Below are 26,313 nucleotides of genomic sequence, written 5' to 3'. Positions count from 1 at the left end.
ACGTTGAAGCCAAGTTGGTCGGTCGCCGTTTCCCCATTCCCGAATCCCCGCGCGCAGCCGTCATCTAGTACACTCAAAACAAAGGCAAGCAAACCTATGAGCTGCTGCTTCCCACGTTCTTCTCGTTCTTTATGGTTCTCAGTCATCCAAGGAGGCGCCGCGGGATGACGTAAAAACGTTGAAGCCAATTTGGTCGGTCGCCGTTTCCCCATTCCCGAATCCCCGCGCGCAGCCGTCATCTAGTACACTCAAAACAAAGGCAAGCAAACCTATGAGCTGCTGCTTCCCACGTTCTTCTCGTTCTTTATGGTTCTCAGTCATCCAAGGAGGCGCCGCGGGATGACGTAAAAACGTTGAAGCCAATTTGGTCGGTCGCCGTTTCCCCATTCCCGAGTCCCCGCGCGCAGCCATCATCTAGTACACTCAAAACAAAGCAAGCAAAACCGCTGCATCCACCACCAAGTTGTCGTTCTTTATCGTTGGTAGCATTTTTCGTTCATCTCGCGTATATTATCAAACATGCCTGGGTTGTGCAGTATACAGAGGAAGCGCTGGCCTCATCGGTTAGGGTACTAAATCGTTGTGTCATTTGGAGGGGCTGCCGGAACAAGGTATAAAACCAGATTAACCGAATATAACGGACATCTACAGGAATCCATTTTGTCCTTGAATGAACGCGGGCCCCGGGGCTATAGGGACTCCCCGCATTCGTGCAGAGAGATTTTCACCTACCTAGTAAAGGGCCATCAAAACTGGCATCATGTTATGAGAACTCAAATAAATAGGAATCCCACAATCTAAATTCCCCCCAAAAGTGAACAATTACAAATCAGGAAAATGTAAATATTAACATATCATCTTTATTGTTAATATTAAACAATGTAAACACAATAATTACTCAACTTATTGTGTTTGCATTGTTTAATATTAATAATAAAGATGATATGTTAATTATATAAAAATATTTATATTTTCCTGATTTGTAATTGATCATGTTTTGAGAATCAGGTACTTAACAATCAGACTTCCTGTTGCTTTTTTTTTTCTTTTTACTACTATTTTACAGAAATGTATTGAATATGAGGTAGGGGCTTGAGGCGCCGTTCACCGCTGCTGTTTCGACTTTCTCTCATCTCATGCTGTTCTTGACCCACTCCAATCTGGCTTTTGCCCTCTTCATTCATCTGAAACTGCACTTACCAAAGACCTGTTCCTGGCCAAATCCAAAGGTCTCTATTCTCTCCTCATCCTTCTTGATCTTTCCGCCGCTTTTGACACTGTTGATCACAGCCTACACCTTGACATGCTATCTTCATTTGGATTCCAGGGCTCTGTTCTTTCCTGGTTCTCCTCCTACCTCTCGCTTCGCAACTTTAGTGTACACTCTGATGGATCCTCTTCCACTTCTATCCCTCTACCAATCGGCGTACCTCAGGGTTCTGTTCTCGGTCCTCTCCTGTTCTCCATCTATACTTCTTCCCTTGGCTCTCTGATATCATCCCATGGCTTTCAATACCATCTCTATGCTGATGACTCCCAAATCTACCTCTCCACCCCCGAAATCTCAACCAGCATCCAGACCAATGTCTCAGCCTGTCTATCTGACATCGCTGCCTGGATGTCTCAATGACATCTGAAACTTAACATGGCCAAAACCGAGCTCCTCATCTTTCTCCCTAAACCTACCTCTCCTCTCCCCCCTTTCTCTATTTCGGTGGATGGCACTCTTATTCTCCCTGTCTCATTAGCTCGTAACCTTGGGGGGCATCTTTGACTCCTCTCTCTCCTTCTCTGCTCACATTCAGCAGATTGCCAAAACCTGTCGTTTCTTTCTCTATAACATCAGCAAAATCCGTCCCTTCATCTCTGAGCACTCTACCAAAACCCTTATCCACACTCTTATCACCTCTCGTCTTGATTATTGTAACCTACTACTCACTGTCCTCCCTCTTAGCCATCTCTCTCCTCTTCAATCAATCCAAAACTCTGCTGCGCGACTCATTTTCCGCCAAAGTCGCTATGCCCACATTAGCTCTCTCCTTAAGTCACTTCACTGGCTCCCTATCCGTTTCTGTATTCAAACTTCTCCTAACCTATAAGTGCATTCACTCTGCCGCTCCCCAGTACCTCTCCACTCTTGTCTTCCCCTACGTTCCCCCTCGAGTACTCCGTTCTGTAGATAAATCTCTCTTATCCATCCCTTTCCCCTCTACTGCTAATTCAAGACTCCGTTCCTTTTGTCTCGCTGCACCTCACGCCTGGAATAGACTTCCCGAGCTTGTACATCTAGCCCCGTCTTTAACTGTTTTTAAGTCCAAACTCAAAACCCACCTCTTTACCACTGCTTTTGACTCCTAACTCACTTACCCTGTCCTTTATCCTCACCTCTTTATTCCCATACCCCCTTAATTGTTCTGTCTGTTTACCTGTCTTATCTAGATTGTAAGCTCTTTGAGCAGGGACTGTCTTCTGTGTATGGTGTACAGTGCTGCGTATGCCTTGTAGCGCTATAGTAATGATAAGTAGTAGTAGAGATGCTGGATGTGTGGGGGACTAGGGAGACAGCGGAGATGCTGGATATGGGAGGGGGACCAGGGAAACAAGCAGAAATGCTTGAATGGAGGGGCCCTGCCCCAGGCCCGGCTCAGTCTCTTGGCAGCCCTGCCAACATAGCCAGCTTTGAGAGCGATATTCAGTGATATTTGCTAAGGAATACTAGAGGCTAGCCCCGACCAAGCAATTTAGCCAGTCAGCAACTGGCTAAATCGCTTTGAACATCAGCCCAGTAGTTAATTGTGTCAGAGACAAAAATAAGAGTCCTAACTGGTCTTTTCAGACTTCATTACATCTGCACATTGTACTTTAAAGAAAGTAAGAGGCCATAACATTTCTAAGTACAAAGGTAAGTGGAGAGCCAAATAGTTTTCCATCATAAGGAATGCCAAGCCAAATGCAAAGCGGAGATAAGGAGGGCAAAAAAGGACTTTGAGAAGAAATTAGCGTTGGAAGCAAAAATACATAGTAAAAATTTTTTTAGATACATTAAAAGCAGGAAACCGGCCAAAGAGTCGGTTGGGCCGCTGGACGAAAATGGTGTTAAAGGAGCGATCAAGGAGGACAAAGCCGTAGCGGAGAAATTAAATGAATTCTTTGCTTCGGTCTTCACCGAGGAGGATTTGGGGGGGACACCGGTGCCGGAAAGAATATTTGAAGCGGGGGAGTCGGAGAAACTAAACAAATTCTCTGTAACCTTGGAGGATGTAATGGGTCAGTTCAGCAAGCTGAAGAGTAGTAAATCACCGGGACCTGATGGTATTCATCCCAGAGTATTAATAGAACTAAAAAATGAACTTGCGGAGCTACTGTTAGAAATATGCAATCTGTCCCTAAAATCGAGTGTAGTACCGGAAGACTGGAGGGTAGCCAATGTTACTCCGATTTTTAAGAAGGGTTCCAGAGGAGATCCGGGAAATTATAGACCGGTGAGTCTGACGTCGGTGCCGGGCAAGATGGTGGAGGCTATTATTAAGAATAAATTGCAGAGCATATACAAAAACATGGACTGATGAGACAAAGTCAGCACGGATTTAGTGAAGGGAAGTCTTGCCTCACCAATCTAATGCATTTTTTTGAGGGGGTAAGCAAACATGTGGACAATGGGGAGCCGGTTGATATTGTATATCTGGATTTTCAGAAGGCGTTTGACAAAGTGCCGCACGAAAGACTCCTGAAGAAATTGCAGAGTCATGGAATCGGAGGTAGGGTATTATTATGGATTAAGAACTGGTTGAAAGATAGGAAGCAGAGAGTAGGATTGCGTGGCCAGTATTCTCAGTGGAGGAGGGTAGTTAGTGGGGTCCCGCAGGGGTCTGTGCTGGGTCCGTTGCTTTTTAATGTATTTATAAATGACCTAGAGATGGGAATAACTAGTGAGGTAATTAAATTCGCCGATGACACAAAATTATTCAGGGTCGTCAAGTCGCAGGAGGAATGTGAACGATTACAGGAGGACCTTGCGAGACTGGGAGAATGGGCGTGCAAGTGGCAGATGAAGTTCAATGTTGACAAGTGCAAAGTGATGCATGTGGGTAAGAGGAACCCGAATTATAGCTACGTCTTGCAAGGTTCCGCGTTAGGAGTTACGGATCAAGAAAGGGATCTGGGTGTCGTCGTCGATGATACGCTGAAACCTTCTGCTCAGTGTGCTGCTGCGGCTAGGAAAGCGAATAGAATGTTGGGTGTTATTAGGAAGGGTATGGAGTCCAGGTGTGCGGATGTTATAATGCCGTTGTATCGCTCCATGGTGCGACCGCACCTGGAGTATTGTGTTCAGTACTGGTCTCCGTATCTCAAAAAAGATATAGTAGAATTGGAAAAGGTACAGCGAAGGGCGACGAAAATGATAGTGGGGATGGGACGACTTTCCTACGAAGAGAGGCTGAGAAGGCTAGGGCTTTTCAGCTTGGAGAAGAGACGGCTGAGGGGAGATATGATAGAAGTGTATAAAATAATGAGTGGAATGGATCGGGTGGATGTGAAGCGACTGTTCACGCTATCCAAAAATACTAGGACTAGAGGGCATGAGTTGAAGCTACAGTGTGGTAAATTTAAAACGAATCGGAGAAAATTTTTCTTCACCCAACGTGTAATTAGACTCTGGAATTCGTTGCCAGAGAACATGGTACGGGCGGTTAGCTTGACGGAGTTTAAAAAGGGGTTAGATAGATTCCTAAAGGACAAGTCCATAGACCGCTATTAAATGGACTTGGAAAAATTCCGCATTTTTAGGTATAACTTGTCTGGAATGTTTTTACGTTTGGGGAGCGTGCCAGGTGCCCTTGACCTGGATTGGCCACTGTCGGTGACAGGATGCTGGGCTGGATGGACCTTTGGTCTTTCCCAGTATGGCACTACTTATGTACTTATTAGATAATGTTTTCAGTGGCGTAGCTAGCTGGGGCGGCAAGGGAGCGGCCGCTCCCCCAAACAGAGTTCTGCCGGCGCCTAATTTTTTTCATCCTGTTGCACTGAAAATGTGTGCCGGCAGAAGTTCGCTCTTGCTCCCCCCAGTGCTGTCAACCTGGCTGATCCTGGCTCCGCTTCTGGGATAAAGACTTTTATTCATTGTGGCTTGTTTTATGGCACTGTCATGGGCATTTCTCTGCCCATCAGGTCTTGATTACTGAAGAAATATCTGAAAAAGGGACCCATGTGGTCTATAAGGTTCATGTCCAACGTCCATTCATATACATACATGTGCTTAGACGGGAAATGTTGGCAAACAGTGTTCCTGGGTGCCACTTCCTGTGCACATATGTGAAATGGAAGTGCTTGAGATTTCCATTGGCCTGTGCAGATCTGAGGAAAGAGGGGACTGTAACTCTCAGATGAGAAACATTTGAGAGGGAATTCTTTAACTGGGCACAGTGAGGGAATGTATAGGAGACCTGCCCGTTCCCCCACCCCCCCCCCAAGGAAACTCCCTCCCTGGGCCAACTTAAGGAGCTAGTTCCCCTGGTACACAGTAGAGAGGGGTGGGGTTCAAGAGGGGCAGAAACAAGTCAGAGAGGCCCTGGGAGAAGAGGAGCAGCCCTCAAGCTTCTGCCTCCCCATACTATGTGTAAAAGAAGGCTGAGATAGGACATTTTCGATGTGGAAGGAGCCTGTTTCTGCAATAGTCTTCCTGTGGAATTACGTAAGTTCAAGAGTTACCTCCAATTCAGGAAATTCCTTAAAGCTTATTTTTTTTTCTCAGGCCGTTGGTTAATGGGGTTGTTTAGACTTTTTATGGTTGATTCCCTGTGAATTTTTAGACTTTTGCTGCCATGTTAGTACTGTTTTTAAAGTTGGATTATGAATGGGGTTTTTTGTACACCGCCTAGAATTTCAGATAGTCTGGTTTATAAATTGTGTTATAAATAAAGTTCATTGTGAAGATTCTGATTCTGAATGTCCAGACTGGAGCCAGACCTATGTTTGTCTGTTACTGTTTTGAAACTGCTGCTCAAGGTGTTTAGGCCTGGCCAGAAGCCAGCCCTAATAAGATTTCCCCCTCTTATCTGCAACAGACTTTTATTGGCACAATACTCAGTCTGTAAAGCTAGTTTCATCTCATCTGCAAATTTAATGGCCTCACTCATTGTTCTGTTTCCAGATCATTTATAAATATGTTAAATAGCATGATCCCAGTACAAATCCCTGCAGCACTCCACTATTCACCCTCTTCCATTAGAGAACAGTTCACTACAAATCTGAGATCAGTCATCACCAAAGAATGTCACAAAAAATAGGTTGTCATATATTTCCTAAATTGCTGTCTATTACAGCAAAGTCTCAAATGTCCAGGCAAATGGTTCCATAAACTCTCCCCTGCAATAGAAAAAGGTCTATAAAATCCTGAGTGGTGTAGAACAGGTACAAGTACGTTGATTTTTTTTTTACTCTTTCAAAAAGTACAAAGATTAGCAGATACTTGATGAAATTACATGGAAATAGATTTAAAACAAATAGGAGGAAATATTTTTTCACTCAAAGAATAGTTAAGCTCTGGAACTCATTGCTGGAGGATGTGGTAACGGCGGTTAACATATCTGGGTATGTTATTATATGTTAATGTATGTTATCGATTACTGACTGCTTTTCCCACCTGCGGGTTGTGGATGCAGTCTGTTTGCTTCCTCTTATTTGTATTGATGAGAACCTCAATAAAGATAATTATACAAAAAAAGGTTTTGACAAATTCCTGGAGGAAAAGTTCATAGTCTGTTATTGAGATTGACATGGGGGAAAGTACTGCTTTCCCTGGGATTGGTAGCATGGAATGTTGCTACTAATTGGGTTTCTGCCAGGTACTGGATTGGCCACGGTTGGTAGCAAGATATTATACTAGATGGACCATTGGTCTGACCCCATATTGCTATTCTTATGCTCTCCTAGGATTGTGACGCAATGAAAAATATTTTTTGAAGTTTATTGTTTTATGCTGTTTTATTGATTTTATGTATGTTTTTATTGTAACCCGCTTTGGGAAAAATAAATAAATAAATAAAGTTAGGCATCTGGATGGAGTGTGCTGAACGTGAATTCTGGAACATTTGGGTGCCAGGATTCTGTTATAGAATACTAGCGTTAATCAGTATCTACGCATCTACAAATAGCCACACCCACAAGTGTGCCGTTGTAGTACATAACTTACAATAGTCTGTAAGTCACATGCATAAGTGAAAGCACCACCTCACATTTATGTGCTAAGCTAATTGTGTGCCTAAATTTTAAACCCTATAGAATGCAGATAACACCCCAAAAGCTCCAGGGAAACATTAAATAAAATTGGTTTTAAAGAGGAGCCCTGAGAGACCCCCCCCCCCCCCCCCCCATGGGAGCTACTTAGCTTCTGACTGAACTCCCTCCCAAACCCCCACCTGTGATCTTCCTGCTGAATTTCAAACGTCTAGTAGAGCGTACAGAGCAGATTACATCAAACCTAAACAGGAAGTAGCTCTTTCTGTTCATTCTTCAGTATTCTCTGTAATATTCTAATATAATAATTTGCTCCTCCAACGTTCCAATGAGGCTACCTGTGCCCGTAACCATCTCCTGACGTCACTCTCCTCCAATGTTCTCTGTCCCTCCTTCCCAGTCCCAGGGCCCCCCCTCTCTCCCAGTTCCACGATCGTCGTCAGCCCTCCCTCCCTCCCAGTTCCACGGTCGTCGGCCCTCCCTTCAAGTTCCAGTCACCCTCCCTCCGCTTTTAAAAACTAATCTTCACTTACCGCGTCGGGGTTACGGCGGCCGGCAAAACGTGCAGGCTCGGCCCTTCTCTGTCAGCTCTGGTCCCACCCTCATTTCCTGTTTCCGCAAGGGCAGGACAAGTTATGAAACTAACCAGACTGATGTGCCAAGTACTGACCTCACGGTTATTGATGTGTTATGATGGGCAAGAGTGGTACTTAGACACAGCAACTCCAGCTGTGAGGAACCACGGCCAGTGCCAGGCAGTGTTGGGACGTAAGGACAATGCCGGGCGGACTTCTAAGGTCTGGGTCCTGAAAATGGCAAAGAAAGATCAGGATCAAGTATGCCTATTTTATATCACATTCATTGTTGGTTTAATTGCGAACTGATAATGAATGTGACTGTTGGGCAGACTGGACTATTCAGACTTTACCTGCCGTCATCTACTATGTTACTATGTAATAGACATCAAGGGAGTGAGGTGCTAAAATCTTGTGCAGAGCTGCTCTGATAAAATCACAGAACAACCAGCCTCCAGCCTGCACGGCTGATTAAGTGCCTGGAGTTGTATTGCACCCTTCTTCTCCTCTTTCCCTACCTAACTCCCTTTTCTCTATCCTAACACTGTAACTGCCCTTTATTACCCCAGTCTCATACAGTAACAGACCTCCTCCCTCCCTGGAGAAGTGGGCCGGGTTACATTTCATCTTCCTCCACCTGTTCACGTTACTGCAGTGCCATTGGCAGGGAGCAGTGTCCTTTAAATACAGGAAGTGAGTGGGCTGGAGAGAGAACAGCATTGTAGAAGCTTCTGAGAAGGGGAAAAGAAGGAGAGCTAAGAGCACAACAGAGATCCAGCCAGCTACTCCAATACGAAAGCAGGAAGGTAAATTAACCAATTGCTTAAAAGCTTGCAACTATCTCATTTCTAAGCATTCAGGAAAGCTTTATTACCACAGTCCCGTGCAAAAACTAAAACCTATTTGCAGGGCTCCAGGCTGCGTCTTTAGAGTAAATTAATGAACCCTCTGCTTGGCAAGCTATGGGCATTTCTCAGAGTTACAGAACCAGGATTAGTGTCTGGACTGGACTGTGCTCAAGATCTGAGCTAAACAGAGTAGATAATGGCAAGAAAAGGCCATCCTGCCCAGTCAGTTGTGCCTGCAGAGTTTTGCTGCAGTGTCTTTATCCTGTCTTGTCTTTTGGTTTCCTCCTGGGTATTCTCAAAAGAGTATAAAAGATCTCCACCAAGCCTTTTTAAACACAGGGAGAAGAAGGAACATCAGAGCCAGCCAAAGATTTAAGAGTTTATTGTTTTTTTGAGGATCTCCAGACTATTTTCTAAATATGTCATATGTGTGTGTTTCCCCTTCATTTTTGCTTTAGGTCCAATCCACACCAGTTACTTAGGAAGTGCCAGGGAGATACAAGGACTCTGTTGGGATGTGCCTTTAAAAAAAAAATCTGGGCCTTGAACTAGGCTCCTTTAGTTTTGGGTGGAAGATTTTTTTCATTCAGTTGTGAGAATGGATGAGATTGAGAAATTACAGGAATGGTTCCCATGTCTCAGGCTGATTATCACTGACTAGCAGATTTGGTTTATGAGGTCTTGTCAAGTTTCTCTGAAACGTTAATATCACCATCTCTTACCATAAGCAGGAGGAGAAACAACAAAAGAAAACCCACCAAAACTTTGACTATACACTGGGTCTAAATTCCCTTAAAGTAGACCAGGCTGAGAAAGAGCAGCCTCCCGTGGGTTCCGATCATCCAGCACTTCCTCTGTCCTTCACTACAGATTATCCCAACTATAAATAAATCAAGGGTAATGTTGGAACATGACTTGGAGTCTTGCCTCTGCTTGACCATGGATATGTCTCTTAGCTCCTACTTTACCCAAATATTATTAATAGAACCATAAATTAAGACCATATCCAGTCTGCCCATCCATGCCATCTACTCTCCCTTACAAATCCTATGTATTAGTCCCAAGCTTCCTTGACTTAAGATAAAATTTTTATTTATTTTGTTACATTTGTACCCCTCGCTTTCCCACTCATGGCAGGCTCAGTGCGGCTTACATATACAGGTACTTATTTGCACCTGGGGCAATGGAGGGTTAAGTGACTTGCCCAGAGTCACAAGGAGCTGCCCGTGCCTGAAGTGGGAATCGAACTCAGTTCCCCAGGACCAGAGTCCACCACCCTAACCACTAGGCCACTCCTCCACTCCGCTGGTAGGCTGTTCCACAAATTCACCACTCTTTCTGTGAAGAAATATTTCCTCAGGTTACTTTTAGTCTACTCCCTTTCACCTTTATCCTATGCCCCCTTGTTCCAGAGCTTCCTTTTAATTGAAAGAAGCTCGATTCCTGTGTATTTATGATAGAGACATTTAAATACTTTTGTGGCATATCTCCTCTCTCCCACTTTTCTTCAGAAGTATATGTTGGTGGTATATCTCCACTTTCCTGCCTTTCTTCAAAAGTATACGTATTGAGATCTTTAAGTAATAACAACATTGTTCCTCCTCTGTTCCCTCTAGAATTTTTCCTGTATTTCAGACCTTAAATATACATCCAGGCCACTCACTCCATGACACTATAGAAATGCAAAGTCTCATAACTATAGGATAAATGTAATATTACACAAGATGGGACATTGCAAAGTGGAAAGGGTTGTTTATTACACCGTACGATATCTTGAGGATTTTGATGAGATCATTCTAGTTTACAAATGTTGAAATTAAAATATTTAGCAATCAACATATATCATTTCTGCTTCAATATACTTCATCAGACTGAAACCAAAACTGTTTTTGAATGTGGAAGTGTACTATTGTACTGGGGAAAGGGGCAGGCATTAACCTTTAATTCAAGTTCAGCAGCAACAAAAATAAAATAATAACAATATGGATAGATAGATTTCCTCTGGTCTGTATACTGTCCTGCAACTCCCAAGTACTGGTACAATAATGCCCATCTCAGATTAATAAATAGATCTCTTATTATGTAAAATAAGCTGTACAATGCACTTTGCCTCACATACCACACAACCCCCCCCCCCCCCCCTCTGTTGACAAAGCCTATTCAAAGTGAATGGGCTGCGTTGGCATTAGCACACTGCCAGCCGTTAGTGTGGCTTAGTAAACAGGGGGGAAAGAGTCTAGAATTCACGGTAGCACCACCTTGCTCTCCGGGGAGTCTTTGCGTCCTTCCCGCGTGGACAATCTGGACTAGAGTGAGGCAGTTCAGGAGGCGTCTGATGATCCTTTTGTGGTGCGCATCTTTAATAGAGATGAGCTTCCACCACTCATTTCCAGCACCTTGGAGGCTTTAAACATTGCTGACCCGGACACACAAGCAGCGGCTACGGTCAACCCCAAGATGGCTGGTATGAGAAGGCCATCTAAGTCCTTTCCAGCCCATGAGGCTATTCAGGAGCTTATTTCGGCCCAATGAGCCAACCCGGATGGCGGCTTGAAAGTGGCCAAGGCAGTGTCTCATCTGTACCCTGTGGCTACGGAGAGAAATGCCTCCTCCCTAATGTGGGTGCTTTGGTCATGGCAGTGACTAAGAAAACTACTCTCCCAGTGGATGGAGGGGTGGTGCTCAAGGACATGCAAGATCGATGCCTGGAGGTGTTTCTAAAATGTGCTTTTGAGGTTTCTGCTCTGGCCCTCCAGGCCTCTGCAGTTGATATGCCGCCAGAGCATGCCTTAGCTGGTTTCATCAGGCGCTCCAGCAAAATCTGGATTTGGGGTCTGGTTTTGCTGGCTCTGTCTCCCAGATGGAATCAGGGCTTGCTTATTTTGCGGACACCCTGTATGATTTGGTGCAGGCATCAGCCCAACAGGTGGCGTTGGAGATCTCGTCTCTCTGTTTGTTGTGGCTTCATCATTGGGCTGCGGACATGACGTCTAAGCAGCGCCTTACATGTATGCCCTTTCGAGGGAAACTTCTGTTTGGAGAGGACCTAGAGAAGATTGTTAAAGACTTGGGCAACTCTAAGACTCAGAGGCTACCCGAAGATAGACCCAAGCCCTCATCGAGGTGTTAGGTCTGTTAGACTCCGCCTTCAGGAGGCTCGCCAATACCGGCCTGGCAGGGCATCAGGCTCCTTCCAGCGCCCTCACTTTCAGCAGTGTTCTTTTCGAGGGGACAAGCGGCCATCGGGCTCCACCTCGTCAGGGAGCAGGCGGACGCACTGCCCAATGATGGGGCGCTGGTCTGCTCTTTAGTGCCCAGTATTGGCGGTTGGTTGACTCATTCCTACAAAGAGTGGACCAAAATTTCGTACAACCAGTGGGTCTTAGATATTGTCTGAGAAGGTTACAAGCTGGAGTTCGCTTCCTCTGTGTGCGAGGTATTTCTGGAGTCCCATTGCGCCACGGCCTTCAAATGGCCCGAGGTCCGGGACATGCAGACTCTGATGGATCTGGGAGTGGTGGTTTCTGTGCCCCCGGCAGAAGTGCATTCAAGACAATATTTGATTTACTTTGTGGTCCCTCGGAAAGGAGGTTCCTTTTGCCCCATTCTCAATCTACGGAGAGTGAATCAGTGACTCTCCGTGCAACATTTTCACATGGAGACTTTCAAATCCGTTGTTTCAGTGGTACAGCCATGGGAGTTCCTTACGGCCCTGGACCTCAAGGAGGCCTACTTGCATATCCCTATTTGGCCGCCTCATCAGTGGTTCCTCCGCTTTGTTATCCTGGGACATCATTTTGAGTTTCAGGCCTTGCCTTTTGGCCTGGCTACTGCTCCACACACTTTTTCCAAAGTGATGGTGGTAAGTGATTAGTGAAACGAGGAAGACTAAAAAGGGAATTGTGAGACTGAAAGATGCTGCGAACCGCTATGTAGAAAATGATGAAGAAAAAACAAATTTGCTAAACAGATACTTTTGCTCTGGTTTCACAGAAGAAAATCCTGGAGAAGGACCATAATTGACTGACAAAAGTACATATACTACTACTACTTAACATTTCTAGAGCGCTACTAGGGTTACGCAGCGCTGTACAGTTTAACAAAGAAGGACAGTCCCTGCTCGAAGGAGCTTACAATCTAAAGGACGAAATGTCAAGTTGGGGCAGTCAAGATTTCCTGAATAGAGGTGTAGTGGTTAGGTGCCAAAGGCGACATTGAAGAGGTGGGCTTTGAGCAAGGATTTGAAGATGGGCAGGGAGGGGGCCTGGTGTATGGGCTCAGGGAGTTTATTCCAAGCATGGGGTGAGGCGAGGCAGAAACGGCGGAGCCTGGAGTTGGCGGTGCTGGAGAAGGGTACTGAGGAGGGATTTGTCTTGAGAGCGGAGGTTACGGGTAGGAACGTAAGGGGAGATGAGTATATCGGTCCAGGCGGAAGATAAGACGTGCAGCTGAGTTCTGAACAGACTGAAGGGGGGATAGATGGCTAAGTGGGAGGCCAGTGAGGAGTAGGTTGCAGTAGTCAAGGCAAGAGGTAATGAGAGAGTGGACGAGAGTTCGGGTGGTGTGCTCAGAGAGGAAAGGACGAATTTTGCTAATGTTATAGAGGAAGAAGCGACAGGTCTTGGCTATCTGCTGGATATGCACAGAGAAGGAGAGGGAGGAGTCGAAGATGACTCCGAGGTTGCGGGCAGATGAGACGGGGAGGATGAGGGTGTTATCAACTGAGATAAAGAGTGGAGGGAGAGGGGAAGTGGGTTTGGGTAGGAAGACAATAAGTTCGGTCTTGGGCATGTTCAGTTTCAGGTGGCGGTTGGACATCCAGGCAGCAATGTCGGATAAGCAAGCCGATACCTTGGCCTGGGTCTCCGCAGTGATGTCTGGTGTGGAGAGATAAAGCTGGGTGTCGTCAGCATAAAGATGATATTGGAAACCATGAGATGAGATCAGGGAGCCCAGGGAAGAGGTGTAGATTGAAAAAAGAAGGGGTCCAAGGACAGATCCCTGAGGAACTCCAACAGAGAGCGGGATGGGGGTGGAGGAAGAACCATGAGAGTGTACTCTGAAGGTACGGTGGGAGAGATAAGAGGAGAACCAGGAGAGAACAGAGCCCTGGAACCCAAATGAAGACAGTGTGTCAAGAAGTAAATTGTGATTGACAGTGTCAAAAGCGGCGGATAGGTCGAGGAGGATGAGGATGGAGTAGTGACCTTTGGATTTGACAAGGAACAGGTCATTGCAGACTTTAGTGCTGTTTCTGTCGAGTGTAGGGGGCGAAAGCCGGATTGAAGCAGATTGAGGATGGCATGAGAGGAGAGAAAATCAAGGCAACGGCTGTGAACGGCGTGCGCGTTCAAGTATCTTGGAGACGAAGGGTAGGAGGGAAATTGGGCGGTAGTTGGAGGGACAGGTAGGGTCAAGTGATGGTTTTTTGAGGAGTGGTGTGACTACAGCATGCTTGAAGGTGTCAGGGACAGTTACAGTGGAGAGAGAAAGTTTGAGGATATGACAGATGGGGGGGGGGTGACGGTAGGAGAGATGGTGTTAAGTAAGTTGGTGGGGATGGGGTCAGAGGAACAGGTGGTGCATTTCGAGGAGGAAAGAAGATGGCCGGTTACCTCTTCAGTGATATCAGGAAAAGAGGAGGAGGCCTGGGTTGGTTGGTTGAGGGAGTGGGTTATAGGGTGAAGAGGAGGAGATGGTTTGGTGGTGAATTCGAGGTTGATCTTCTGCACCTTGTCATGGAAGTAGTCAGTCAGCCAGTGATTGAAGAGAGAGTGAGGGGGGGGGGAGTGTGAGAGGAGGGCACTTTGAGGAAGGAGTTAAGGGTGGCGAAGAGACGACGAGGGTTAGAGCTGAGGGAATTAGTCAATTGGGTGTAATAGTCCTGTTTGGCGAGGAATAGGGAGGACTGGAAGGAGAATAGCATGAATTTTGTAATGGATGAAATCAGTATGGGTGCGAGATTTCCTCCAGAGGCGTTCAGCCGATCGGGCGCAGGATAGAGAAGAGAGTGTGTATGAATAACTTAAAAATCTAAAGGTTGACAAAGCCGTAGGACCGACGGGATCCACTCAAGGATATTGAGGGAGCTCAGAGAGGTTCTGGCGGGTCCTCTTAAAGATTTGTTTAATAAATCCTTAGAGATGGGAGAGGTTCCATGGGAGTGGAAAACTGCGGATGTGGTTCCTCTTCACAAAAGGTGGTGATAGGGAAGAAGCTGGAAACTACAGGCCGGTAAGCCTCACTTCGGTTATTGGAAAAGTAATGGAAGCGATGCTGAAGGAAAGGATAGTAAATTTCCTGGAAGTCAATAAGTTGCAAGATCCCAGACAACATGGTTTTACCAAAGGGAAATCGTGCCAAACGAATCTCATTGAATTCTTTGACTGGGTGACAGGAGAATTGAATCGTGGACATGGTATGGATGTAATCTACTTAGATTTCAGCAAAGCTTTTGACACGGTTCCCCACAGGAGGCTCTTAAATAAACTTGATGGGCTGAAAATAGGACCCGATGTGGTAAACTGGATTAGGAACTGGTTGATAGACAGACGCCAGAGGGTGGTGGTAAATGGAATTCGCTCGGAGGAGGGAAAGGTGAGTAGTGGAGTGCCTCAAGGATCGGTGCTGGGGCTGATTCTGTTCAGTATATTTGTGAGTGACATTGCCGAAGGGTTAGAAGGTAAAGTTTGCCTTTTTGCGGATGATACTAAAATTTGTAACAGAGTGGACACCCAGGAGGGAGTGGAAAACATGAAAAAGGACCTACGGAAGCTAGAAGAATGGTCTAAGGTTTGGCAATTAAAATTCAATGCGAAGAAATGCAAAGTGATGCACTTAGGGTGTAGAAATCCACGGGAGATGTATGTGTTAAGCGGGGAGAGTCTGATATGTACGGACGGGGAGAGGGATCTCGGGGTGATAGTAGCTGAGGATCTGAAGGCGATGAAACAGTGTGACAAGGTGGTGGCCGTAGCTAGAAGGTTGCTAGGATGTATAGAGAGAGGTGTGACCAGCAGAAGAAAAGAGGTTTTGATGCCCCTGTATAAGTCGTTGGTGAGGCCCCACCTGGAGTATTGTATTCAGTTTTGGAGGCCGTATCTTGCTAAGGATGTAAAAAGAATTGAAGCGGTGCAAAGAAAAGCTACGAGAATGTTACGGGATTTGCGTTACAAGACTTATGAGGAGAGACTTGCGCACCTGAACATGTATACCCTGGAGGAGAGGAGAAACAGGGGTGATATGATACAGACGTTCAAATATTTGAAAGGTATAAATCCACAAACGAACCTTTTCCGGAGATGGGAAGGCGGTAAAACGAGAGGACATGAAATGAGATTGAAGGGGGGCAGACTCAAGAAAAATGTCAGGAAGTATTTTTTCATGGAGAAGAGTGGTGGATACTTGGAATGCCCTTCCGCGGGAGGTGGTGGAGATGAAAACGGTAACGGAATTCAAAAATGCGTGGGATAAACATAAAGGAATCCTGTTCGGAAGGAATGGATCCTCAGAAGCTTAGCCGAGATTGGGTGGCAGAGCCGGTTGGGAGGTGGGCCTTGTTTCTGGGCAGACTTCTACGGTCTGTGCCCTGAAAATAGCAGAAACAAATCAAGGTCAGGTGTAAAACACAAAGTAGCACATATGAGTTTAAATTGTTGGGCAGACTAGATGGACCATGCAGGTCTTTTTCTGCCGTCATCTACTATGTTACTATGGTAGTGGCAGCGTGCCTCCGCAAGGAGAGCATCAGGGTTCACCCCTATCTCGACAAGTGATTAATCCGGGCAGAGTCGGAATTCAAGAGTTGCCAGGCCACCGACCGAGTGTTGGCCCTCTTACAGTCCTTGGGCTGGGTGGTCAACCTTCCGAAGAGTCACCTCATTCCGACCCAGATGATGGAGTATGTAGGGGTCCTTTTTGACACAATTCAGGGCCAGGTCTTTCTGCCGGATGGCAGGAGGCTTAAATTTCAGGCTCAGGTATGCAACCTCTTGCAGTTGTCAGGGTGGACGTTACAGCGTGCTTGGAATCCGGTTTTGGGGCTTTGTTCCTCAGAGCAGTGGCGCCAGGATCACACCCACTCTAGGGATTGCTTTTGAACATCCCATAGGTTCTGGAATAGTGGGAAGCTACGTAATGGAAGGAGAAATTAGGTCTTACCTGATCGTTTTCTTTCTGTTAGCCCTTCCCATTATTCCAGAGGCCGCCCGAGGTTTCTGAGATGTTTAGTCAGTGTGAAATAATGGGTCAGATAACGACTGTCACCTTGTATGGTGCTACCTGCATATCTCTACAAGCTGTCCAGAGATGAGAGAGGTTCACACATGTTTGCTCATCTGGTTAGTGTTATGTTAGCAAGTTGTTTAAGGTTGTTGTGTTTTTTAATCTGAGTTTCTCCTTACTGCTTGTCTATGTAAATACTGAGGAGATGGACAGGATTCCAAGAGAGAGATGTCTCTACTCCATTTTCAGTTCTCTATCTCCACCTGCTGGATGATGGACAAAACTATCCCACAGGTTCTGGAATAGTGGGAAGGACTAATGGAAAGAAAATTATCAGGTAAGACCTAATTTCTCCATACATGTGAGTATTTACATGAGCCTTTGACATGGCATAATTGCTTGCGACTAAAGTTAGGCACTAAAATGCAGACTTATGCTAATATTCTGTAATGGCAATTACATGCGTATTTGCCAATATAGAATTTGTGTTTTAGCACCTAAATTTAGGCGACCTTTATAATTACTTCCTGTGCACTTTATAGGATCATTCTAGGAGAAATGATATTGACATTATCAAAATCTCAAGAGGGGTGCCTGAGGGCCTGAAAAACAATTGGGGCAGGGGTTATAGTTCTGAAGGTTTATCCGTGATGTCTAGTATCCTTGCACCAGCCCTGGGACCGGCTGGTGGAGTTTATGCAGCAGTAGAGCTCAGGTGCAGCGGCAGAAAAGACAAAGAGAAGCCGGACTCTGTTCTATGTTATCTTCTTGGATAGACTGTGTAAGGATTGCTACAGAGAGGATCAGGTGGAGATGGGGAGGGGGCCTAGCAACAGTCATGGGAGGGAATAATGTGTCAGCAGGTCACAAATTTTGAGAGGGGAGGTGAGCTTTTCTTAGGGAGGATGAAGAAGAATGCAAGAGTGGAGGTGACTCGGGAGATCCAAACTGGAACGAAGGTAGGGAAAGAGGACCAGGGAGAGGGGAGAGAGAATAGAGGATGAGGTGTAGGGGGTAAGGATAAGAGGAGAGAAGATGGTGATGGGGGATGGAAAAGGAGAAATAGGGAGAAGGGAATAGGGGTGGCTATTGGGCAGAGGGAGAAGAAATAGAAACTTAGAAAAATGTCAGGATAATTTTCACTTAATCATGATTCAGCAATTTCTCTTCTTTTCCTCAACATATGTTACAAGGATGTTTACTTATCAGAAGCTGGAAGCCCCCAGTTTTGAATCGGAGCTGTGTCCGGAGAAAAAGGGGGACATTTGCCAGAAGTCCATCCGGGTCCGGAAATCCTCGCTGCTGACTTGGACGTTGGCCATCATTATTTTAGGTGTAGTCTTTGTGTTGATTGAAGTCATTTTATGGGCACTGAAGATCTCTCATGGCCTGGATTCTAGAGATGAAACATTTAGGCAGACAGAAATTAATCTGTCCGGACAGACACATGAACAGAATCCTCTGGACAAATGCAGCTCTGTCTTGGACGATCGGCGTTTTGACTGTTATCCTGAGAGAGATGTGGTGGTTACCCGAGAGCTCTGTGAGAACCGGGGTTGCTGCTTCCTTGAAGTTAGCAGAGGGCGAGGGATACCCTGGTGTTTCTACCCTCCAGATTTCCCCAGTTATACTCTGGAAGAGGTGAACCAAACCAGTCTGGGGCTTCGAGGCCTCCTGAGGAGAAAGGTGAAGGCTTATTATGTGAGAGACATTGAGAGGCTGCAGCTAAGTGTGAATTTTGAAACAAACACTCGGTTGCATATAAAGGTGAGGTACTTTCTCATTTGAAGTGTAATAAAGCAGTTTTGGATGTATTTGCGGAAAAAACAAAACCAAAAACCCTCCCGTATTTTAGCTATCATTTGACTTGCTAAATTTATTACTCACTAAACAGATAGTGAAAGCTGAAACGATTTAATTGTTCTACGTTTTCATTCTTAAAATGAATAGAATAGCGCTATATGTAGAATGTGTGCATAAGATTATTGAATGAGGGGATCAGTCTCCAGAGAAGGTTGGGGTGGAATTAATACACTGGAATTTGAACTGGTTGGAAGGGGATAGATGAAAGGAGGGTTAAGGAAGTAGACTGGTGGAAGTAGCAATTGAGGGTTGAGGCTTGCTAGACAAAGGTCAAATAAGTGTGTATATTAGGGGGAGAAATTGTGAGGGGAGAGAAGCTGAAGAAAGAGTGAGTATTGGGGGAAAGAGTAGATTGTAGAGAGACGAACTAGAAGAACAGTTTATTGGAGTTGGGAGCTGAAGTGGACAGACAAAGAGGGGGCATTTTTGAAAGGGACGTCTAAGTTTCGATTTGGACGTCCTTGCAAAACGTCTCGATCCAGGGGCGGGGAAACCCGTATTTTCGAAACAAGATGGACGCCCATCTTTCGTTTCGAAAATACAGTCAGGGACGTCCAAATCCTTAAATTTCACCGTCCCTAGATTTGGACATCCTTAGACACGGACGTTTCTCATTTTCAGCGATTTTCGAAACCAAAGACATCCATCTCAGAAACGACCAAATGCAAGCCATTTGGTCGTTGGAGGAGACAGCATTTGTAGTGCACTGGTCCCTCTGACATGCCAGGACACCAACTGGGCACCCTAGGGGGCACTGTAGTGGACTTCATAAAATGCTCCCAGGAACATAGCTCCCTTACATTGTGTGCTGAAGCCCCCCAAACCCCCCACCCTCAACTGTACACCACTACGATAGCCCTTATGGGTGAAGGGGGGGCATGTAGATGTGGGTACAGTGGGTTTCTGGTGGGTTTTGGAGGGCTCGCTGTTTCCTCCACAAAAGTAACAAGTAGGGGTGGGGTGGGGCTGGGTCCGCCTGTCTGAAGTGCACTGCACCCACTAAAACTGCTCCAGGGACCTGCATACTGCTGTCATGGATCTGAGGCTGGCATAGAGGCTGGCACAAAATATTCTTACAGATGTTTTTTTGAGGGTGGGAGGGGGTTAGTGACCACTGGGGGAGTAACGGGAGGTCATCCCCGATTCTTTCTGGTTGACATCTGGTCATTTCAGGTACCTTTTTGTGCCTTAGTCATAAGAAAAACAGGTCCAGGTGAAAATGTCCAAGTGTTTGTCAGGGATGTCCTTGTTTGTTTGTTTTTTTCAATTATAGGTCAAGGACGTCCAAGTGTTAGGCATGCCCAAGTCCCACATCCGACACGCCCCCTTGAACTTTGGCTGTCCCTGCGACGGAGTGCAGTTGGGGACGTCCAAAATCGGCTTTCGATTATACCGATTTGGACGTTTCTGTGAGAAGGACGTCCATCTTCTGATTTATGTCGAAAGATGGGCGTCCTTCTCTTTCAAAAATGAGCTCAAAAGTGTGCGTGGGGGACAGTGTTTCCTCTAAGGAGTGGCCTGGTGTTGTGCAAATTTTTTTTGTGTGTGAGCAGCAAGTTTTGAAAACCAACAATTTTTGAGTACCAGTATTAGCAAAGCATTTCTGTATATAGCACAAAAAAACTCAATTTTTGTGAGCAACCACGTAAAATCTGTGAGTGACGCTCCTGAAACCTATGAGCAATCGCTCATTCGCTCCACTTAGAGGGAACATGAGGGCGAGATAGGGGAGCCTTTAGTTAGACGACTCGCTCCAGACCAGCCTTTTGAGTCCTGTTTGTTAACCCCCCCACAGGTGGCCCAAGGCAAGATGCTGCCTGAGGTGGAGCTAGCATCCCCCCCCCCCCCCCCAAGTGCTTTACCTTGTCATGGTGACGTACCAAACCCTGCAGCGGCAGCAATTCTCATACACTGCCCTGCCGCCGCCGGCACCTGCCTCTTCCCTTCCCTGAGCCTCTGACGAAACAGGAAGTTACTTCAGAAAGGTGGCCACAGTAAAGGGCAGAGGCGGGTGCCGGCGGCAGCTGGGCAGCATGTGGGAATCGCTGCCGGGTTTGGAATGTTGTGACAAGGTAAAATGCCGCAATGCTGCTCCTATGGAGTGCTGCCTGAGACCTCCGCTCAGGTGGCCTAATGGTCGAGCTGCCCCTGAGTCCCCCAACTGAAATATGTTACAGTCTCTGGGAAAAGGTGGCTGAAGTCTCAGATCCAAAATGGCTGGCTGAATTTTCATGTCACGGGTCCATAGGCAGTCTGAAAAAGCTTCTGTAACTTTTGAATTTTTTCATGTAAAAGGATGGGGGTTTGGACTGTTGTATTACAAATTGTTTGCTCTAATGGAATTCTTTAAAACCACCTTTTTTTTTTTTGTTTGTTTCTAGTGACTTTAGTCACCTTTTCCCAGAGATGGTCAGATATGTTCCAGGAAGCCTCTTTTTAAGCCAGCCAACACTAGGTGTGCTATGGAAGTCCATTTATTTATTTATTTTCCCAACTTCTATAGCGCCTAAAACTAAGCGGTTTACAAAACTAAGCAGTTCGGGTAAATGGCTTTGAAAATTGTTCTCTCCATGGACTGACTCCCATTTTTTGTTCATGGTAAGGGCATTTTTAAAAATCAGCTCAGGACTGATTTGGAAATCCAGCACTGCCTGTGGTTCGTGGGTGATATCTACTCTGGGAGTGAAGGTACCTGCCTCTTTCAACACTTCCAACTCACCACTGAGACATTATCATTCTAACCGCTTGAGTGTTTGACAGGCTACAACATGTGTTCTGTGTAATTGTTATGACTTGAGCTATGCTTTTACCACCATCATGCAATGTTCACATCTTCCGTCCCTCCTATGTAACGCAGTTGACTGACGCTTCCAGTCCGAGATACGAAGTTCCATTTGATGTCCCTCAGGTGACTAAGAAAGCAGAGAAACCTATTTACGGTGTAGACCTTGTCGAGGAACCGTTTGGAGTGGTAGTGAGGCGTATCGACTCGGGAGCCATTCTGTAAGATTTAAACCTTTTAACCTTTCTCTTTTCTCAATTTCAGAAGCCATTCCCAGGTTGGCTTTGAATTTTCTCTTTTGATATGGTACAGGTCTAGAATACCATGGGGGCAGCGAGAGGGTTGGTCTGGTGATGGTGGAGGAATTGGTGCAATTCCTAGCAGGGGAGAAAGAAAACAAATGACTTTGGACATAAAGGGGCTCATTTAAAAAAAAAAAAAAATTCCAAAAAATGTCCTAAGGTGGCAGGATGCTTTTCTCTCAAAAACATCCAAGTTGCAGTTTTCCACACCCCAATTTTAGATGTTTCAAAAGACGTTATTCTGCAATAATGGAACAAAATGAAAATGTCTAGGGCCAAAATTAAGACTTTTTTTTTTTTTTTGGCTAGACCTCTTTCAGTCACAATTAAGGGGTCCTTTTACTAAAGTGTGACGAAAAATGGCCTGTGCTGTTGTAGGCGCCTGTATTGGACACACACAGGTCCAATTTTCAGCATTCCTACAAAAGCGATTTTTTTTTTTTTTGGCTGAAAATGGACGTGCAGCAAAATAAAATTGGCGCTCGTCCATTTTGGGCCTCAGATCTTAACTGCCACCCGTTGACTTAGTGGTAAGGTCTCACGCGTTAACCAGGCGGTAATAGTCAGTGCGCGTACATTGCCTATTACCGCCATGCGGTAGAAAATAAAAAAAATATTTTTTTCTGACGCGTGTAAAATATTGAACTACCGCCTGGGGCACGTGGTAGTTCCAAATTGACGTGCGTTGGGCACACATAGGCGCCTGCGTCTTTAGCCGAGTTTGCAGTCTCTACCCCCCCCCCCCCCCCCAGCTCATAATTATCTCATGTGCGCCACCAACTTATTCTTTGGCCTGTCTCTGCCTGAGTCATATCTCCTCGATGCAATAGTAGCCAACAATGGTCCAGGGCCATATAGAAGCAATAGACCCTCTGCAACTCCCAGTCTGGTATCTGTGAGCATCAGCTCTGCTCATTGCCCACTTTATAGCAGCTAATTTTCAGAACCATTACTAATTCAATACAAACTACCCTTCCTTGGACACAGTGGAGGAATTTGTTTCATTTCAAGGCGCTCAACTACCCACACGGTAGGAAGCTATACCCAATTTAGTACCCTTGGCATAGGGGAATTACTGTGTGGAGATGTGATCTAGAGAACAAAAAAAGTGGAAGGGCACCAAGGCAAAGTACCAGGATGGCCAAAGGCCCAGTTTATTCAAGAATTTCAGGAGACAAAATACAGAGCCACTTTCTGCAATGAGGTACAGGATACGCTTGTCAAAGGAACCCAACGCTGGCTGTGTTTTGACATGTAAAGCCTTCGTCGGGGTCCTGTGAACAGTGCTACCAAGGAACTTGGATTCTTACACACACAATAAAATGTTTGCCCAAAGGTTAAATAGCAGTTATGCTTCGCTGAAACATGGAACTCTTTTCCAAACGAGTAGCCTGACAGCGTCTCTTGTTTGTATGAAAGTGCAAAACCCTACTTCACTACTACCTACAAGAATAACAAAAACACATTTATAAACTTTCAAAACATTTTTTTCAGTTATAAATTTATGTTTCAATATTTTTATTGATAACAAATGCAAAATTACAAGCAGGTTCTTGTAAGAATCTTACATATCATTTCCATTGTCATCAAACTTTATACAGTTATGTGTCCCTTTCCCTTTCCCTCCTTCCCACCCCATCCTCCCTCTCCCCCCTTTCCCCCTTTACAGATGTTACTAATAACTATATTCTAACGAGATAGAGATTAGGAAACAAACAATTGTCTCTTTGCTGATGGTTGTAGCGTGTTCCAAAATTTACTCCAGGTCTGCAGCAACCTTTTCCCTTCTGCTGAATCTAGGTCTCGGACTGCACATCGCTCTAGTCTTGATAGATCTATCATAAATACTCTCCATTGGGTGACATTAGGGTCCGTTTGTTCCAGCCAGCCATGTAATATCACTTTTTTTCCAATCTGTACTGCACGTTGTAAAAATCTTCTGTACCCCGGCAATGACGGCTTGGCATATCTATATACATCAAATAGCATCAGTGGCTGCAATTCTGTCTTTCTGTGCCAGTATGACCAGACCTTCCCAAGCACCTGCTTCCAAAATCTTTGTACTCTAGAACAAGTCCAAAACATATGTCCCAGAGTCGCCTGAGGGGAGGCACAGCGTGGGCATTGTCCTGTTGCACCAAAACCCGCCTGGTGGGCTCTGTGCGGTGATACATGCAAACGAAGTGCAAACTTATACTGTGATTCCCAGTATCTTGTGAATGGGGAGTTTTGTAATATAGCGAGTAAGTAAGTTTGTAGTACATTCTCTGATACTTCTACTCCAAGATCCGCCGACCAGTCTTGGGCCCGTTTTTTATAATCTATGTCTTCTGTAGTGTCTAATAGATGTCTGTGATGGTATTTTAACGGGACTTCATTCTGAGACCCCAAAGTCAGTGCAGTGTTCAACGTATCTTGTACATCTTCGCTTAGGTTAATCCATCCTAATGATACAGCATAGTGTTTCACTTGCATATAAGCGAACAGGTCTGCAGCTGGTAGCGAATATTCCCTTTGTATGTCTGCAAATGTCCGTAATTGTCCTTCTTCATTTATTAGTTGATATAAGAAGTGAACTCCTTTCTGCCTCCATCGAGCAAACACTCCTGAGGTGGTGCCCACTGGAAAGTCAGGGTTATGGTGCAAGGGTAGAAAGGGTGTTGAACTCGCTGAGAACCCATGGCGTTTGCATAACCATCTCCATGTTGCTCTGGCAGATGTCACAAAGGGGTTAGTTGCGGTCTTAATATCTGGGCCGCGCTGATATTTATGCGAGTGCAGCAGCCAACCCAGATGTATCCTGGGGAATGCAGCTGACTCTATCAAAGTTGCTGAAAACTCCTGGCCCCCCACCAGCCAATCTCTTATATGCCTCATGGAGCTTGAAATAGTTAGATACCTTATACTTAGTAGGCCCATTCCCCCATGCAACCTGGGCTTCTGCAAGACACTAATTGGGAGTCGAGGTCTCCGACCCTGCCAGAGAAACCGTTGGGTCGCCCTAGTTAATGCCTTCTCCTCCCTTTGCTTCAAATACAGCGGGAGCATCTGAAAGGTGTATAGCCACCGGGGTGCCACCATCATATTAAATAGAGCGATCCTTGCAGTCAGGGAAAGCGGCAACCTTCCCCACAACAATAATGTACGCCTGGTCTCAGTCAAAAGCGGCAGCACATTCTCCCCGTACAGCCGTGATAGATCTGTGGGCACCACTACCCCTAGATATTTCAATTGCCCCGTTGCCCATTTCAGGGGGAACTCTCCCCGCCAGCCAGCCCGGATTTCCTCCTTTATCGGCATGGCCAAAGACTTTGTGTGATTTAGCTTAAATCCGGACAGTTCTCCGTATTCCTGTATCACTCTGAGCAGATTTTCCAGCGACTGTTGGGGTTCATCCAAGAGAAGCATTAGGTCATCTGCGTATGCTAACAATTCTACCCTATGTCCTGAAATTTGCGCCCCTTTGATATCTTTAGAATTCCTGATTACACACAGTAGGGGCTCTAGAGTGAGCACAAATAATAAGGGCGAGAGTGGGCAGCCCTGTCGGGTCCCCCGTTCTATTGCAAATTCCCTGGTCCTGACCCCATTAACCAGGATTGCAGCTTTCGGTTGTGTGTACAGAGCTTTAATTGCTTCTAGATACCATCCTTGGATTCCCACCCACCTCAACGTCTCGAACATGAACGGCCATCCGACTTCATCAAATGCCCGTTCTGCATCTAAACTGACTACCAATCTGTTAGTATCTGAGTCTCTTGCATGCATCAGTGCTGCTATTAGCTTCCGCACATTAAGCACTGATTTCCGCCCTCTGACAAACCCCACCTGGTCATCATGTATGATTTGGGGCAAACTAGGGGCCAATCTGTCTGCCAATATCCTGGACATGATTTTAATATCCACGTTTATTAAGGATATTGGTCTGAATGAGCCAGGTTGCAATAGATCTCTTCCTGGTTTCGGAATCAGACTTATCAATGCCGAATTCGCATGACGGGGAAAGGCCCCCTGCCCGGCCACCGTGTGATATAGCTCTAACAATGGACCCACCAATTGTGCTTTAAGCATTTTGTAAAATTCGCCAGTGAAGCCATCAGGCCCCGGCGCCGAATGGAGGCGAAGCTTCGTGATGCTCTGCATGATCTCTTTTGCTGTTATTGGTTTATTCAAAGCCTCTACCACGGCCGGTGACAATTTAGGCATGCCAGTGGTGTTCAGATATTCCAACAATCTGGCCTTTCCTTCTTTCTGCTCCCCTGCATCTTTATATAATGACGCAAAGTGCTCCCTTAACACTTCAGCCACCCCTTCCATTGTGTTTGTCACCCCTCCCGCTTTTGTATGTAATACTGGTATGAAATTTTGTTTTCTGGCGGCTTTCACCACCTTAGCCAAATAGGCTCCAGGTCTATCTCCATATTTCTGTAGTCTAAACTTTCGGTAAATCAGGGAGCGAGTCATTCTCTCGTGTATAAGAC

The 26,313-nt window shown here is 45.7% G+C and overlaps 1 protein-coding gene across 1 annotated transcript in view; it reads left to right on the top strand.

Moving 5' to 3' along the window:
* Window positions 1–8,522: 8,522 nt before the first annotated feature.
* The window catches only part of LOC115475533 (lysosomal alpha-glucosidase-like), a 66,666-nt gene continuing 48,875 nt past the window's right edge, over window positions 8,523–26,313 (top strand). The window contains exons 1-3 of the mRNA XM_030211313.1: window positions 8,523–8,620; window positions 18,079–18,652; window positions 21,606–21,751. Of these exons, the coding sequence (XP_030067173.1) occupies window positions 18,080–18,652; window positions 21,606–21,751 (719 nt within the window). The 5' untranslated portion in view covers window positions 8,523–8,620; window position 18,079. The remainder of the gene's footprint in view (window positions 8,621–18,078; window positions 18,653–21,605; window positions 21,752–26,313) is intronic.

Source organism: Microcaecilia unicolor, chromosome 8, assembly GCF_901765095.1.
Source record: "Microcaecilia unicolor chromosome 8, aMicUni1.1, whole genome shotgun sequence".
Classification (NCBI taxonomy): Eukaryota; Metazoa; Chordata; class Amphibia; order Gymnophiona; family Siphonopidae; genus Microcaecilia; species Microcaecilia unicolor.
The sequence above is the reverse complement of the archived record's forward strand: the minus strand, read 5'-3'. Positions and strand labels throughout refer to the sequence as shown.